Genomic DNA, 14871 nt, shown 5'->3' with positions numbered 1-14871 from the left:
CCCTCCCCCCCCCCCCTTTAACACTTATCCATGGATTTCATTAAACGGCGGCAAGCCTATTAGTAATGAGTCCAAATATTATGTGTAATATTTATACTGCTGTTGTACATAACCCAGCACAGGTAAATATTGTATATGTAAATATGTGTAGAATGGATACACATATTTCTGCATTCCAAGAGCCGTTCAATTGAAAATAGTCCAAGAAAATTATTTAGAGCAGATAACTGGGACTGGGACAATCCATATAATTTCCTTCTAAAATTTCATGACAGCAAAATATTTGTGAGCTGCAACTTTGGAACTGGAATTTATGAGATGAAAACAAATATGATCATACAGGCTGAAAACGTTTTGCCAATTCTTCTTAGAATACAAGCATATCTTTGCTTTGTATATGAGGCAAGTATGCCTTGGTCCCATAAACGTGATTCAACTAACAGTTGAGATTTCAACTAAAATCACACAACTTCAGATGATAATAAAGGTTCCTCGGCATTGAACAAAATTGTGTCCAAATTCTTTCAACTGTAATGTAAAAAGGAATTGTAATGGACAGTTGAATCGATTGCCAAGTAAATTCTAGTGTTGCACTGTGCGACTATTGTTTCAACTTTGTTGAAAGTTCTTGTTGAAGCATATATATGGGACCCACACAGAAAACACAAGTACTCACAAATTCGAGTAAACTTAGATCCCTGATTTTACTATCCGTGGTAGTATTTATACTTGCCGGTATTGAGTAAAAATACTGATTCGGAGGAGTTGATTTACTAGTTTAAATGTTTACAATTACTAGGCAGATAGTGAAAGTACTGCTTTCAGTGTTGTCCCCGATTTCACTAACCAAAGTAGTAACATTACATGGTCAGGCATGTAAACTTACTAATACATATTTATAGTACTGATATGGTAGTTAGTAGATATACACAGATGAGCGATGATAACAAACAGAAATTTAGAGTTTATTTCTCTTTTTATTGAACTTGTAAAGAACACTTTCATATTCCAACAGTTCAAAACACAAATACCATGTTTTTGATAATGAAGTTCTTAAGATACATATGATAATAAACTGATGCTGTACTTCCCCATGACATACTAAACCTCTGACAATAATCAAGCAGCAAAATGCATGAGAAATTACGATTAACTTCGAGAGAAACACAACTGCTACTGTGGTAAAGTCAGTTGACAAAATCCATCTTCTTAGGTTCTTATAAATATTGCAATAGGTCTCTCAAGTTTTTTGGCAACTTTTACTTAAAAACAGCTACTTTATACACTTAAACTCAATGAGACCTCACCGACACATTTGCAAGGACAAACCCTATACACTGAATTAGGTGAAATACAAGAAACACAGATAAATGACTAACACAGATAAATAAACAACCATGAACAAAACACAGAACAAAATGTTTAAAACACTGATTTCTTTAAGTATGCACATCCTGCAATGTGATACTGTTAGCTTTTGATTTAAACAAATGCAATAACAGAAAACTTATATGTATTTTGGAACTGTTGAATCAGTAATGCTAATCATTTGGTAATCAATCAAGCTTAAAAATATCAATTAATTCTGGCCTTGACTTATCTTTACTTTTGCGATCAAATCAGGCAAGCTCAGACTGAAACACTAATGCTGGTTTCTATGTAAACCAGCCCTTGCTTTATTTTGATGGTATAATTTAACCACCATGACAAATCACACAAATACCGACCTCTTCCTTTGCAACGAATCTCTGAACATGCTTTGAGCTTTCCATCCTGTTATCCCACAAAGAGATTTCTTCTGATTATCCAAAATTCAGAAAAAGTCCCCATTCTACGTCAAAACAAATAGAAATGTCTTCTCTCGACAAGTACATAAGTGATCTAATTAAGGCAAGAAATATTGCAACAAGTTGCTATTTCATGCTGCGATTCAGCATGAGGTAGGGGTTTTGATGCCAATTTTTTACCAAAGTAACCATGTTAGAGGTGTCAGGGTTTATACTTTATTAATAAGTATAAAGTTCTTACACATTAACAAATTTCAGGGTTCTAGCTGTTCTCAATATTAATTTATGAAGTTGTTAAGTTGCTCCGATGTACAAAAGAGGTCGTTTTTGACGGCCAATAACTCAAAACGCGTCAAATTAAAAAAAATTGATAATTTTTTCTGGAAGAGATATAGTACCACCCTGTTTGTACAAAAAATTTCAGGAGGGTGTTTTGCCTTATTTTGAAATAAAAAATCCTCAAAGTTTGGGATTTTTACAAAAAACGTTTTTGCCTGTTTTGAGGTTCCATGAGTTTTGACCCTGGGTATTGTACTGTACTTCAAGGTCATTCAGTTCAATACTGTGCAGTTTTTAATTTCATAATATAACAAAATACTATATGCAATGTACTTGTCTGCTCCTGGTTGAATTCATTTAATTAGAAGACTTATAAAATGAATTTCAACCAGTACACACATATGTATGTACAGTGTGTACAGTACATACACTGTACTGAGTGTATATGTACGGAGTGCCATGAGTGCCATCAATCAATTGCGGAATTTCAAAGAATTTTAAGTGTAATCATTATTTTGTAATGTTTGTACTAGACAAAATAACCTCTGAAAGAATCAAGTACCCTGAAGCAATGGTTTAGGAGCAATTCATCACTAAAAATGGCACAATTTTTAGTGAAAAGTACAAAAATCAAATATTTTGACACTTTTAAGTTGACCTAATTCCACAAGACAATATTTTTGTAGCCTAATTTTTTATTTTCCTGTTCTATGGGATAGACTCTATAGGCATCTGTAATAGAAAGTCAGTAGAATGTTCAATTGCTGAGAAATGAGACCTCAAAAGTCAAGAAAATGCCAAAATGCCATAGTGGCGACAAATTGCGGAATTTCAAAGTGTGATAAATCGGCCAGTTGTAAAGCAATGCAACTGAAATTTTCAGAATATGCTTATTTCATGGTGGTCCAATCATACAATAAATTTGGGAATTTTTGGAAAGGGTGCAGCAACAGCCATCCGTGATTTGACACGGTATTTTATGCATTGTACTGAAAACAAAGTTTTTTTACTAGTTCAGATATTAAGAATTGTCGGGCCTCTGTAAGTTAATTTGAGGCTCATCGAGGAACCCTGGACAGTTGATTATGGATGAACACAGTGTTCAAAGGTTAACAAGACAATTATACTATCCCACCATACTGTACTGTTTACAGGCCTAGCCTACGTTAGGCCTAGCCTATGTTATGGCTTAGCGTTAGGCCATAGGCTAGTACGACTACGAATTCAGTCACCGACTTAGCCTTACGTTATGTCTTCGTATGCTACGTCAGCATTTCTTGAAATTTAATTACATATAAAAAAGATATTTGCACATGATACCATACCTTAAAATGAATAAGCCCATTCCATCAAGCCCCATTCTTCTAATTTATCTTTCACAAACGAATCCATCTGTGCTTCTGATCATGTTCGCTCTGTCAGCAAACTTGTCCTACAGCCAATTTGTCTATGGCGCGCGCGCAGGGCCAATATTATCAGACGGTCAATGTGTGTTCGTTAATTGGCTGATCTGACACGATGCACTCATATATTAGTCCAATATTATTTTGACTCGTTGCTAAAAGTCAGTTTCGGACTAAGCATTAGGTCAGCTTAGTGTATGGTACAACCCAAATTGGGTTATAAGACCATCGACCCTGCGTTTGGGTCATGAATATGACCCAGGTGTTTTAAGAAAATTACGTGCCTTCATCCAAGTATTATGTCAATTATACAGAATGAGCAATACTCCATTCATTTGTCTTTTTCTATTTTGATACGAGTCTATATGAAGGACAGATAAGGTGGGTTATTGAGAAACCTTGCCGTACTCTGTGGCGAACGTAGGCCTATATGTAAGAATTTTTCTTTGTGCTTATAATTATGATAAATCTTTGTTTGAAAGTAGCCGTTTTCCGGATCCACTGGTTATGGTGTGAATGTCTGGCACCTACCACCCCCCCCCCCTCCCTCATCTCCGTTTCTAATCACCTTATCATAATATCGTTCTCCTTGGTGGTATCGTGATACAAAATTATCCCACAGTAAAAACATCGTCAACAGTTCCTTTCCAAGTTCATTTGAATTGGAAAGGAACTTGAATAGCGCCACTAAATCATAGCCTTAGTTCACCATTAACATGATCATCACCTCCTTCGATCATGTTACCCAGTTTTCTGTGAAAAAATGGCCAAGTTTTATGTCAAATGTTTATGTATTTAATATATTTATAATACTGAATATACAATACAGACAATACTGAACAGCTATATACTTAATGTTCATGTAAGATTTCATTGAAATCTACTCAAATCATGACCTATAGTAACTGACATATATATATATATATATATACATATATGTTATATGTTGTTATTTTTTATAAATATTATCATATATATTATTTGTGATACATGATGAAACTTAAAAGCACATAAATTTAACATATGTAAAATTAAATATCGATGAAATTCTACCTCCACACTTATTACAATTATTCAAAATTATTTACTGCAGGACACGGATTGATATTGTAAGTGATCAAATCAACGTCCCCATCTGGGAATATTCTCCACCAAGTCAGGGTTAATGATCAAGTAATTTCTTTATTTCAATCGGTTCTCGCATTTTCGTAGCGTATGGACATTTTTTTGTTGTCATCTTATACGTACATGCAACACGCAAATTGGCAAGTTTTTAAACATCAAGAAGAAACGATCAGTTGAGATGAATAGCGTCGGAAAAAGTGTTCTAAATAAAACTTCAAAAGTTGTCAATACATACAACGGGGAATAATATGGCGATATCATTATTTACAGGTAAAATATTAGGCATTATTGTACACCACAATTTATGACTGAAATAAATCAAATAAATACAGCAACGTATATTTGATTTTTTGCAAGCTAGAAAACAAAACCATAATCTTAGCATTTCATAACTGACTGCAACATATTTTATACATTCAAAAGTCATTCAACTTCATCAACAGAAGCTTACCAAAACTGGCCGACGTAACCCGATGGTCATAGGGTTGTGCGTGTGAATGAGGGTGGGCGGGGGACTACATCCCCCCCCCCCCTCTTGTAGCCATTTCATGATACCCATAAAGACCTTACACAAGTCCTGCAGAGTTGCAACAAACCTTAGTGCGCAAACGTCGGATATGATTAGGAAGCTAAAGATGCTAGTGCCCCCTCTACCACCCACCCCTCCCCTTTCATGGGACGAGGACCCAATGGTCAGTTCGTCCTTGTTGCAGAGAAATCAACTGAATTCATATAAACCGTGACTTCAGGCTTAACTAGTAGGTTACCAATTCTTTCTCTCAGGTTGACGCAAAACGATTTATTCCAGTAAAGAATAATGCCAATATTTATTTGACCTAATAAATATCTTCTTGAATTTCCGAGGCAACTTTAAGAGCCGTTTTATCTTCTCTCGAAATAAATAAACCACTTTGTGTTTCTAGTCGTGGAGGAGATGACTTGATTAATGAACCACTTAAAATAAAATTTAACAAAGCGTCGATTTAAAGATCTAAACTATATAAAGCATAACAGTTAAATTATTGGAGTGTATATAGAACGGAACTGAAGTGATGACTACAGATAATGGATAACAGAAGCGAACAAAGTGTTTACAATGCAGATATAAAGGCAACTACTTCTTCACATGTAGAAGAAGTTTAATCTGTTATTTGAAACTCACTAATGCACTTAGATAATTTATATTCTTTGAGATATAATAGAAAAGATAAACTTTTGAAATGTGGCATCTATAACCCATTTTTGCTGCTTCAAATACTTTCAAATTGTTCCTAGTTTTGACGTATACTTAACTCTTAATCGCTATGCTGCGGTAGACATTTAGTTTGCCCCGATTATATACCACTAGTTAATTTGTATTAACTTTTATTCAGGCGAGGATTTTCTCCAGCTAACCGTCGCATAAGAAAAACAAATGCACCTTGTTATTTCTTCTTTGTTGTGTTTCATAATTCTAACAAAATCGTGGTTATTTCGTTTTACGTTTTTAGTGAGAACGCAAAGACATTAAAATACGGGAAACCTAGTTGAAATTGAATTCCGAAAGTTCTTATTTTCTGTTTCTTCGTGTGTATCTATTTTCGCCGAACCTTCCTTGAAACTGTTGAGCTAGATGAAAAGACAACAGAACGTTTTGCAATTTGATGCATAAATCACTTCTTGTTAAGTGTAATGCTTCCTTTATACGTTATCCTTCTGGCTAAAACGAACAGTATATGTGGCCTATCAATGTAATGACCAAAGTATGACGTCACCAAACATACATTGTACTAAGGTATGATATCCATACACCATGCAGATATATACCACTTTTATCTAATCATTACAACATTTTTATCACAGCAATTGGAACTTCACATGTAGAAATTGTATCAGAAAACGCAATTAACGGAATCGCATTCATTGAATGTGGCATTAGGGAAAGGGCAAATGCCTTGGTAAATTTTACTACTATACCTTCGAATTGTATCGGTTTATACAGGCAAAGTCAAGCGAAATCTTAACCACCCTCCTAGCCCCAACCCTCCCCCGCCCCTTTTTTTGGTTTTACTCCGATTCCGTATGGGGAACCCCTTGTGTGCTGTATGTTTATACACCACTCAGGTGAAGATGGAATCGTCTTTCAAGAAATTACTTATTTTTAGTTTGCGTACGGCTGATGGATGAAATTCCTGGCTTGCTTTTCTTTCCTCTTTCCTTAAAGCAACTTGGCCATTTCATTTCACGCACCAGGACGTTTGACCAGTAGATAAGCGGATTGAATGTCGAGTTAAGTACCCGGATGTTGTAAAACCAGTTACCAAGTTTGATATTTGCTAATATACCAAAACGCTGATCGAACGGCTGAAGTGATATATACAACGAGTGGAAGCTATGAGGTAAATAGCACATACCGTTTGTTATCAGTATTAGACTAAACGCGAACAACAGCCGTTTGGTTTGTTGCATTCTAACCTTCTTGACTGAGTCACCCAGTTTGGTGTTCCTGAATGCTCGTACCAATGAGAAAGAGAGACCAATGTACGTAACCGTGGTAATGAAGAGCAAAACACTTAAAACAATAAAAATACGCTGCGACACTACAGGATCGTCGCTTGCGAAAAACTGCGTAAACACAAAACCGTAGAGTATGGAGATGGCTGTTAACCCAACAATCACAGCTGCGTATCTTTTGACGGTCACTATGATTTTATATTTGAAGGGAAACGCACACAGAGCCATATAGCGATCAACCCCTACACCTATGATTGCAAATAAAGCAAGAAGATTCGTTGCTAAGGCGATCGCTTGATAAACCTTTGGAATAATGAGAATTTCATTGTAGTAATAATATGTCTCTGCCAGCACTGCAAATATGTAAAACATTTCAGATACTGTCAGAACAAAACCAAACATAAACTGGGTTTTGCGGTAACTTTTGAGTTTAATCTGTATTAAGAAAGCCATAACGTTGCTAACAAATCCAATAAAACTTATCCATAGTCTCATCCTCAGAAGAAAGACCACATAGAGTATGTCTTCCCATGTCCATCCAGGCGGTAGTCCTCCGGGCTGTAATCCATCGCCGGCTTCCTCGGTTTCATTGGTCCAAGTGAAGTTCCGAAACGTCTCAGTGATGTCCGTAAAGAGCGTTGGTGTTGTTTCGGCCATTTCCTTCCGTTTTCAAGACTTTATGTCTTTAATATGATTATGTATTAAAGATTCGATTCTGTTAGAAAATACATAGTTAATATAGTTATGATATATATGAATATATATATATATATATATATATATGGACAAATAAAAAATATAATATATATATATCAATATATATATATATATATATATATATATATATATATATACACACCAGTCAATATGGCAGTTAAAAACCTTTTTTTCCTCTCTTTTCGAAGGTGAGCTGTCAATTTGTGTATTTGAACGACAAGTTTCATCCAATATTTCCCCTCGTAAGAATTTCATAACATTTGAGAATGCCTTATATCGCCTTTAGTCCTCCTGAGTTTATACACACCTTCATCCAAGCTTAAACGGGATGACGCACTGGGTCATGGAATAATAATAATAATAATCATCTCAATTAGTCTCGCTTGGCGCTTTGCCGTTTTAGTTTAGGGAGTATATACGTTCACTCTATAATTGTGGTTTAATATCCTTTCGGTGAGTATGCACTGAACAAGAGCCATAGTTATGCAGCAAACAAGAAACAAACCACTTCACAAATTTCCGGTAAATACGTTAGAAACTTCTTTTCATAGAAGACTGAGTATTTTTCAATGGGTTTTATCGCCGTTTCTAAAGTATTGCCAAAGGCATTGTATCTCGTTCGAAAGCCAGCAAAACCGCTTTAACAAATATATGAAATACAACAACATAACCTAACTGTTTGTGCCTAAATAGTATATACTTCTCTTTATACGAAGCATATCCTACTACAAGTTTGTACTCCCATGGGTGGCCATTTGTTTGCACATACTACAGGCTTGACTACAACAGCTTTGGGTGATTATTCCTATAAGACAAGCGAATTTGATCACTACTTAAATGATGTAGGAGGAGCGAGAGTACCATTATTGTGGGTGGAGGTGGGGAGGTGGGGAGGTGGGGAGGTGGGGAGGTGGGGAGGTGGATCGGAGTAGGCCGAGGGACAAGTACGGGGGAGGGTATGTGAAGCATTGTCTGTTGTCAAGTCAAAACTTAAGCATCATAAAATGGAATGCGGCCCCGGTCAACTTTCGGATTTATAGAAGCGGACTTTGCGATGTAAAAGGGGGCCTAATGTTGGGAGACCTTTACACCCAGCCCACCCCCCCCCTAAAAAAATATATATATAGTCATATATTGCATGTAGTCAGGACATAGTAGCATTTTCGAAATGCCGATCATGAGCCGGGCTGGGGGAGATGGGTGGGGACAGGATGGTTGATAATTGCACGAAAAAGTAATTTATTTTCCTTTCAATAATTTTTTTTTAATTAAAGCATATAGTTGATGGTATACGAGAGCTAAATTTCCTTTACGTAATGATAAACGAGTCTCAGTTAAAAAATTGCTGTACGTTTCCGGCATTTTTATGTCAAAACCATATCGCGAATGTATGCGATTGGTTCTTCTACCATTTCTTACTTCCGGTCAATTCGACTTCTTTCGTATATGTCTAAAAACCACTTTTTTATTTTTTTTTTATATTTTTTTTAACGAATTTGTTGACTTTATTGGTGGAACTTTTCTGTATTTTTAAAACCACATTCTGGTAGAATCATTTTGGGGGGGGGGGGGACAGGCGCGGCGGAACGGAAAAATTATTGGGGGGGCTAATGTGTGGAGACTATCTAAGCGGAGCGCCACCATCAGTTGGCGCGGGGCGTACAAGAAAATTTTGGTTTTTTTCAAACCCCCAGATGGCCGGAAACGGCACTTTCCGAGTGTTTTATGCTGCGAATACCTAGCCCTAAAATATGGGTCTCAAGCCTGCAATTTCTCAGATTGCACGTAAAAGTCTGTAAAAACATTGTAATTTGTATATTCGATGGTGTTTTAAGAGAGTAGCTATTACTCGTAGTGTAGTACTCGCAAAGATGTTTTTGAGTGTAGTAAGGGCAGTGGCGGAGCTACAGTATTGGTCAGGGAGGGCAAGAATGGTCTGTAGGGGCGCTTTCGACACTATCTAAGCGGAGCGCCACCACAGGTTGGCGCGGAGCGTACAGAAAATTTTTGAGTAAAGATACTCCCTAGATTGCAGGAAATGACCCTTTCCGGGGCCTTGCTAATTTGCAGATAAACGGAGAATAAATAGGTGTCGTCGCCATTTTGTCGGAAAATTACACCAACAGAATATGACAAATGTCAATAGGTATATGAGAGCGCAATAAAATAGTCAAAAATCGCGAATAAGTAAAAAGTAGTGAAAAGCTGAAAAGGGCGCCAGCAGTCCATTTGAGTCCGTCAGGGGGGGGGGGGGGGCATCCGCCCCCTGACTGTATATATGGACGCTCCGCCACTAAGTAAAAATGAGGCAAGTCATTGGCCTAAGACGAAGTTGTGTTACGCTTACCGGTACTCACACTCACTGCTTCCACTTTTCACGGGGCGTGAAGACGCGGTTGGGGTGACAATGTGGTCTATAGCCAGGGGACGGGCCGAGGGTCCCCCAGCAATTACTAAAATTATTACACCTATAGAGTATACGTGTGCATCGGACAGATCGACAAGTATGCATTGAAAAATGGGCAGATGCACGTTTCGGAGCCTTGGTAAATATTGGGGGGCTTATCATGCATTTGCCCCCTCAACTTTTTTATTGGGGGGCTGAGCCCCCCAAGCCCCCCGGTTCCGCCGCCACTGGGGAGGGAAGGAGGGGCGAAGGTATACTGAGACCTTTACACCCAGCCCACCCCCCCCTAAAAAAATATATATATAGTCATATATTGCATGTAGTCAGGACATAGTAGCATTTTCGAAATGCCGATCATGAGCCGGGCTGGGGGAGATGGGTGGGGACAGGATGGTTGATAATTGCACGAAAAAGTAATTTATTTTCCTTTCAATAATTTTTTTTTAATTAAAGCATATAGTTGATGGTATACGAGAGCTAAATTTCCTTTACGTAATGATAAACGAGTCTCAGTTACAAAATTGCTGTACGTTTCCGGCATTTTTATGTCAAAACAATATCGCGAATATATGCGATTGGTTCTCCTACCGTTTCTTACTTCCGGTCAATTCGACTTCTTTCGTATATGTCTAAAATCCACTTTTTTATTTTTTTTTTATTTATTTTTTACGGATTTGTTGACTTTATTGGTGGAACTTTTCTGTATTTTTAAAACCACATTCTGGTAGAACCAGTTTTGGGGGAGGGAAGGAGGGGCTAAGGTATACTGAAACCGTCTTATTCAAGTTTTGCTTACTGGTTTGTTTTGGGGGTGAAGTTTCGATGAAAATTGTTAACGCAGAGGAAATTCACAGATAAGCAAACATTCTGTATCGGAATTTCCCATTAACTCAATGATTAGACATTAAAATACAAATATATCCTTACCTCAAATGAGTAGTTCCACAGAACAAATATGTTGTGTGTGATTTTTGTTGTTGCTAAACACCTATCCAGCAAGCAGGTTTATAATTGTAGAAGGAATAGAAACATTTAGATGACCGCCTCACGTACTGCCTTTCTTTCCTATTCTCGGCCGTTCAAGAAGTGGCTATGTGGTTTTGACAACTTTACAAGCGCTTTTTCATGACTTTCTACCTTGACGTCTGTAGGTAAAATCCCTGGACACCCAAGTACATCAAACATCATAAAAAAAGAGAAAATGACCCAGAATATTTCTTGTAGTTTTTTTCCCCTCCTTCAACAGAGAAACCAAAGAATATGCGTAATTTCTGTACATCGAAGATAAAATTTGAAATATGTATAAGCAACCTTGACAAACTAACCATACTGTGGTAAAAGATGGTATTTATTTTATTAATGTTCAGGCGTGATTATATTTAATTTATTTGATCATGCAGAGTTAAAATTAATGAAAATTGTTATTTATCGACTTACATATTATAGGAATAATTAAAACCAATGATTTTCATTAGTATACCAGTTGCGATAACCTTCACAACCTAATAAGAACACGTATAGCAATATGATATATGACCCACTTATAAGCGTGGCTGTACTTTCAGTTTTCAATATCATTATCAATATAAAAAAAAACTTTTTAATAACACCTGAAATATTTTAATGAAAACTTAAGGTCACCCAAATGTTTAAATTATTTATTGGTCACCCAATTCGATGGAAGTTGTCATTTTCATAACAAACCAACTCTAAATTTAAGTTGACAAAGAATAAATATGAACACACAGAACGTAAACAAAATCAAACTATATATATTTTATGAGGTTGCCGTTTACACAAGGACACCAAACACTTACAGTATATTGTACATTATGTTATACCAATAATATATATATATATATATATATATATATATATATATATATATATAAACATATAAACATATATATTTTTTTATAGGTTTCGAAGAGAATGTACATTACTTTGAATACAATGAAAGTCTGTGTTTACTTAAACAAACCTTAAATCAGTTAAAGGTGATAGATGTTCAGTGACTAGTAAGAAACTAATAAGTGATGGAATATGTATAGACCAATACACCGAGAGTGATTTTAGAAGTGTTTACAGTATGCTTTTTTGGAGCTATCCTGTGCTATATATATGGCTGACTGTAAATGCGACGAATTTGTCGAGATGTCCGCATCAGTTGAATGCACGGTAATCTCCTCATATATTCTGCTTAAACTCGAACGTGGTTCAAGAGGGGTAAACCCTTTAACCTCCATGTACACATTGTTCCTCGTGACAGTGTGATATAGAGGACAATAAAAGGGTAGACATGAAGAAGTGTCTACCGAACCTGATTGGTATATACTAACCTTCATAGACTAGCCTATACATAGACTAGCCTATACATAGACTAGCCTACACTCTAAAAACACTTGGGTTAAAATTGACCCAAATTGGGTCACTTTTTTACCCAAATGAAAGTCAGGAGGGAACCTAACACATTTGGGTCAAACTGACCCAGAAAATTAGGTCAGAATAAGTGACCCAATTTATGGGTTGAAAATTTGACCCAGAAATATTGGTAAATATTGACCCAGGCAAGGGTTATCGGATGGAAAATCAACCACATTTGGGTTAGCTTGACGCTTATAGGAAAAAAATACATAAATACAAAAGGCTTCATTTGACAGTGCAATTTAGTGATAAAACTCCTTCAAAGAAAGTGAACTGCTGAAAAAACTGCTAAAAACTAATGTAAAATTGCAACCAAAACTGAATGTTTCATTAACATGGTACCATAGTACAAGATCTAAAGGAAGGAATTGTTTGTAGCGTTACCAATGATTTAATTTTTTTTTTGACCCCAGTGCAATTTTTACATAAACAATTTCAACATTTTATTAGACTTGTATGGATAAAATACAATTTGCTGAATGAATGAATGAACCATTTCCAGCTAGACATGTGTGTGTCTTCATAATGATAGTTATCAGCTAAAGCATAGACTAGCTCGCATGGGGAGGTATTTGCCTTACTTACGATGTAATAACAAAAGAAGAAAATGACAATCAAAACATGGTTGCCAAATGTTTAAAAGATGGGGTGATGGATGGTCAGGCTTGAAAATGTTCACTAAATTAGGCCTCGTAAAGAAAGATTCCCCTCCCCCCCCCCCCCCTTTAACACTTATCCATGGATTTCATTAAACGGCGGCAAGCCTATTAGTAATGAGTCCAAATATTATGTGTAATATTTATACTGCTGTTGTACATAACCCAGCACAGGTAAATATTGTATATGTAAATATGTGTAGAATGGATACACATATTTCTGCATTCCAAGAGCCGTTCAATTGAAAATAGTCCAAGAAATTTATTTAGAGCAGATAACTGGGACTGGGACAATCCATATAATTTCCTTCTAAAATTTCATGACAGCAAAATATTTGTGAGCTGCAACTTTGGAACTGGAATTTATGAGATGAAAACAAATATGATCATACAGGCTGAAAACGTTTTGCCAATTCTTCTTAGAATACAAGCATATCTTTGCTTTGTATATGAGGCAAGTATGCCTTGGTCCCATAAACGTGATTCAACTAACAGTTGAGATTTCAACTAAAATCACACAACTTCAGATGATAATAAAGGTTCCTCGGCATTGAACAAAATTGTGTCCAAATTCTTTCAACTGTAATGTAAAAAAGAATTGTAATGGACAGTTGAATCGATTGCCAAGTAAATTCTAGTGTTGCACTGTGCGACTATTGTTTCAACTTTGTTGAAAGTTCTTGTTGAAGCATATATATGGGACCCACACAGAAAACACAAGTACTCACAAATTCGAGTAAACTTAGATCCCTGATTTTACTATCCGTGGTAGTATTTATACTTGCCGGTATTGAGTAAAGATACTGATTCGGAGGAGTTGATTTACTAGTTTAAATGTTTACAATTACTAGGCAGATAGTGAAAGTACTGCTTTCAGTGTTGTCCCTGATTTCACTAACCAAAGTAGTAACATTACATGGTCAGGCATGTAAACTTACTAATACATATTTATAGTACTGATATGGTAGTTAGTAGATATACACAGATGAGCGATGATAACAAACAGAAATTTAGAGTTTATTTCTCTTTTTATTGAACTTGTAAAGAACACTTTCATATTCCAACAGTTCAAAACACAAATACCATGTTTTTGATAATGAAGTTCTTAAGATACATATGATAATAAACTGATGCTGTACTTCCCCATGACATACTAAACCTCTGACAATAATCAAGCAGCAAAATGCATGAGAAATTACGATTAACTTCGAGAGAAACACAACTGCTACTGTGGTAAAGTCAGTTGACAAAATCCATCTTCTTAGGTTCTTATAAATATTGCAATAGGTCTCTCAAGTTTTTTGGCAACTTTTACTTAAAAACAGCTACTTTATACACTTAAACTCAATGAGACCTCACCGACACATTTGCAAGGACAAACCCTATACACTGAATTAGGTGAAATACAAGAAACACAGATAAATGACTAACACAGATAAATAAACAACCATGAACAAAACACAGAACAAAATGTTTAAAACACTGATTTCTTTAAGTATGCACATCCTGCAATGTGATACTGTTAGCTTTTCATTTAAACAAATGCAATAACAGAAAACTTATATGTATTTTGGAACTGT

The 14871-nt window shown here is 36.1% G+C and overlaps 1 protein-coding gene across 1 annotated transcript; it reads right to left on the bottom strand.

Annotated features, from left to right (window-relative positions):
- Window positions 1-5350: 5350 nt before the first annotated feature.
- Window positions 5351-12117, bottom strand: LOC139959108 (uncharacterized). The gene is made up of 2 exons (XM_071956685.1): window positions 11139-12117; window positions 5351-7802 (listed from the first exon to the last, which is right to left on the bottom strand). Exon 2 carries the CDS (start codon window positions 7742-7744, stop codon window positions 6725-6727), a length of 1020 nt encoding a protein of 339 aa, XP_071812786.1. The 5' UTR covers window positions 7745-7802; window positions 11139-12117; the 3' UTR covers window positions 5351-6724.
- Between the last annotated feature and the right edge of the window lie 2754 nt (window positions 12118-14871).

Source organism: Apostichopus japonicus, chromosome 18 (assembly GCF_037975245.1).
Source record: "Apostichopus japonicus isolate 1M-3 chromosome 18, ASM3797524v1, whole genome shotgun sequence".
Taxonomy (NCBI): Eukaryota; Metazoa; Echinodermata; class Holothuroidea; order Aspidochirotida; family Stichopodidae; genus Apostichopus; species Apostichopus japonicus.
This window is presented reverse-complemented; position numbering and strand designations above follow the sequence as displayed.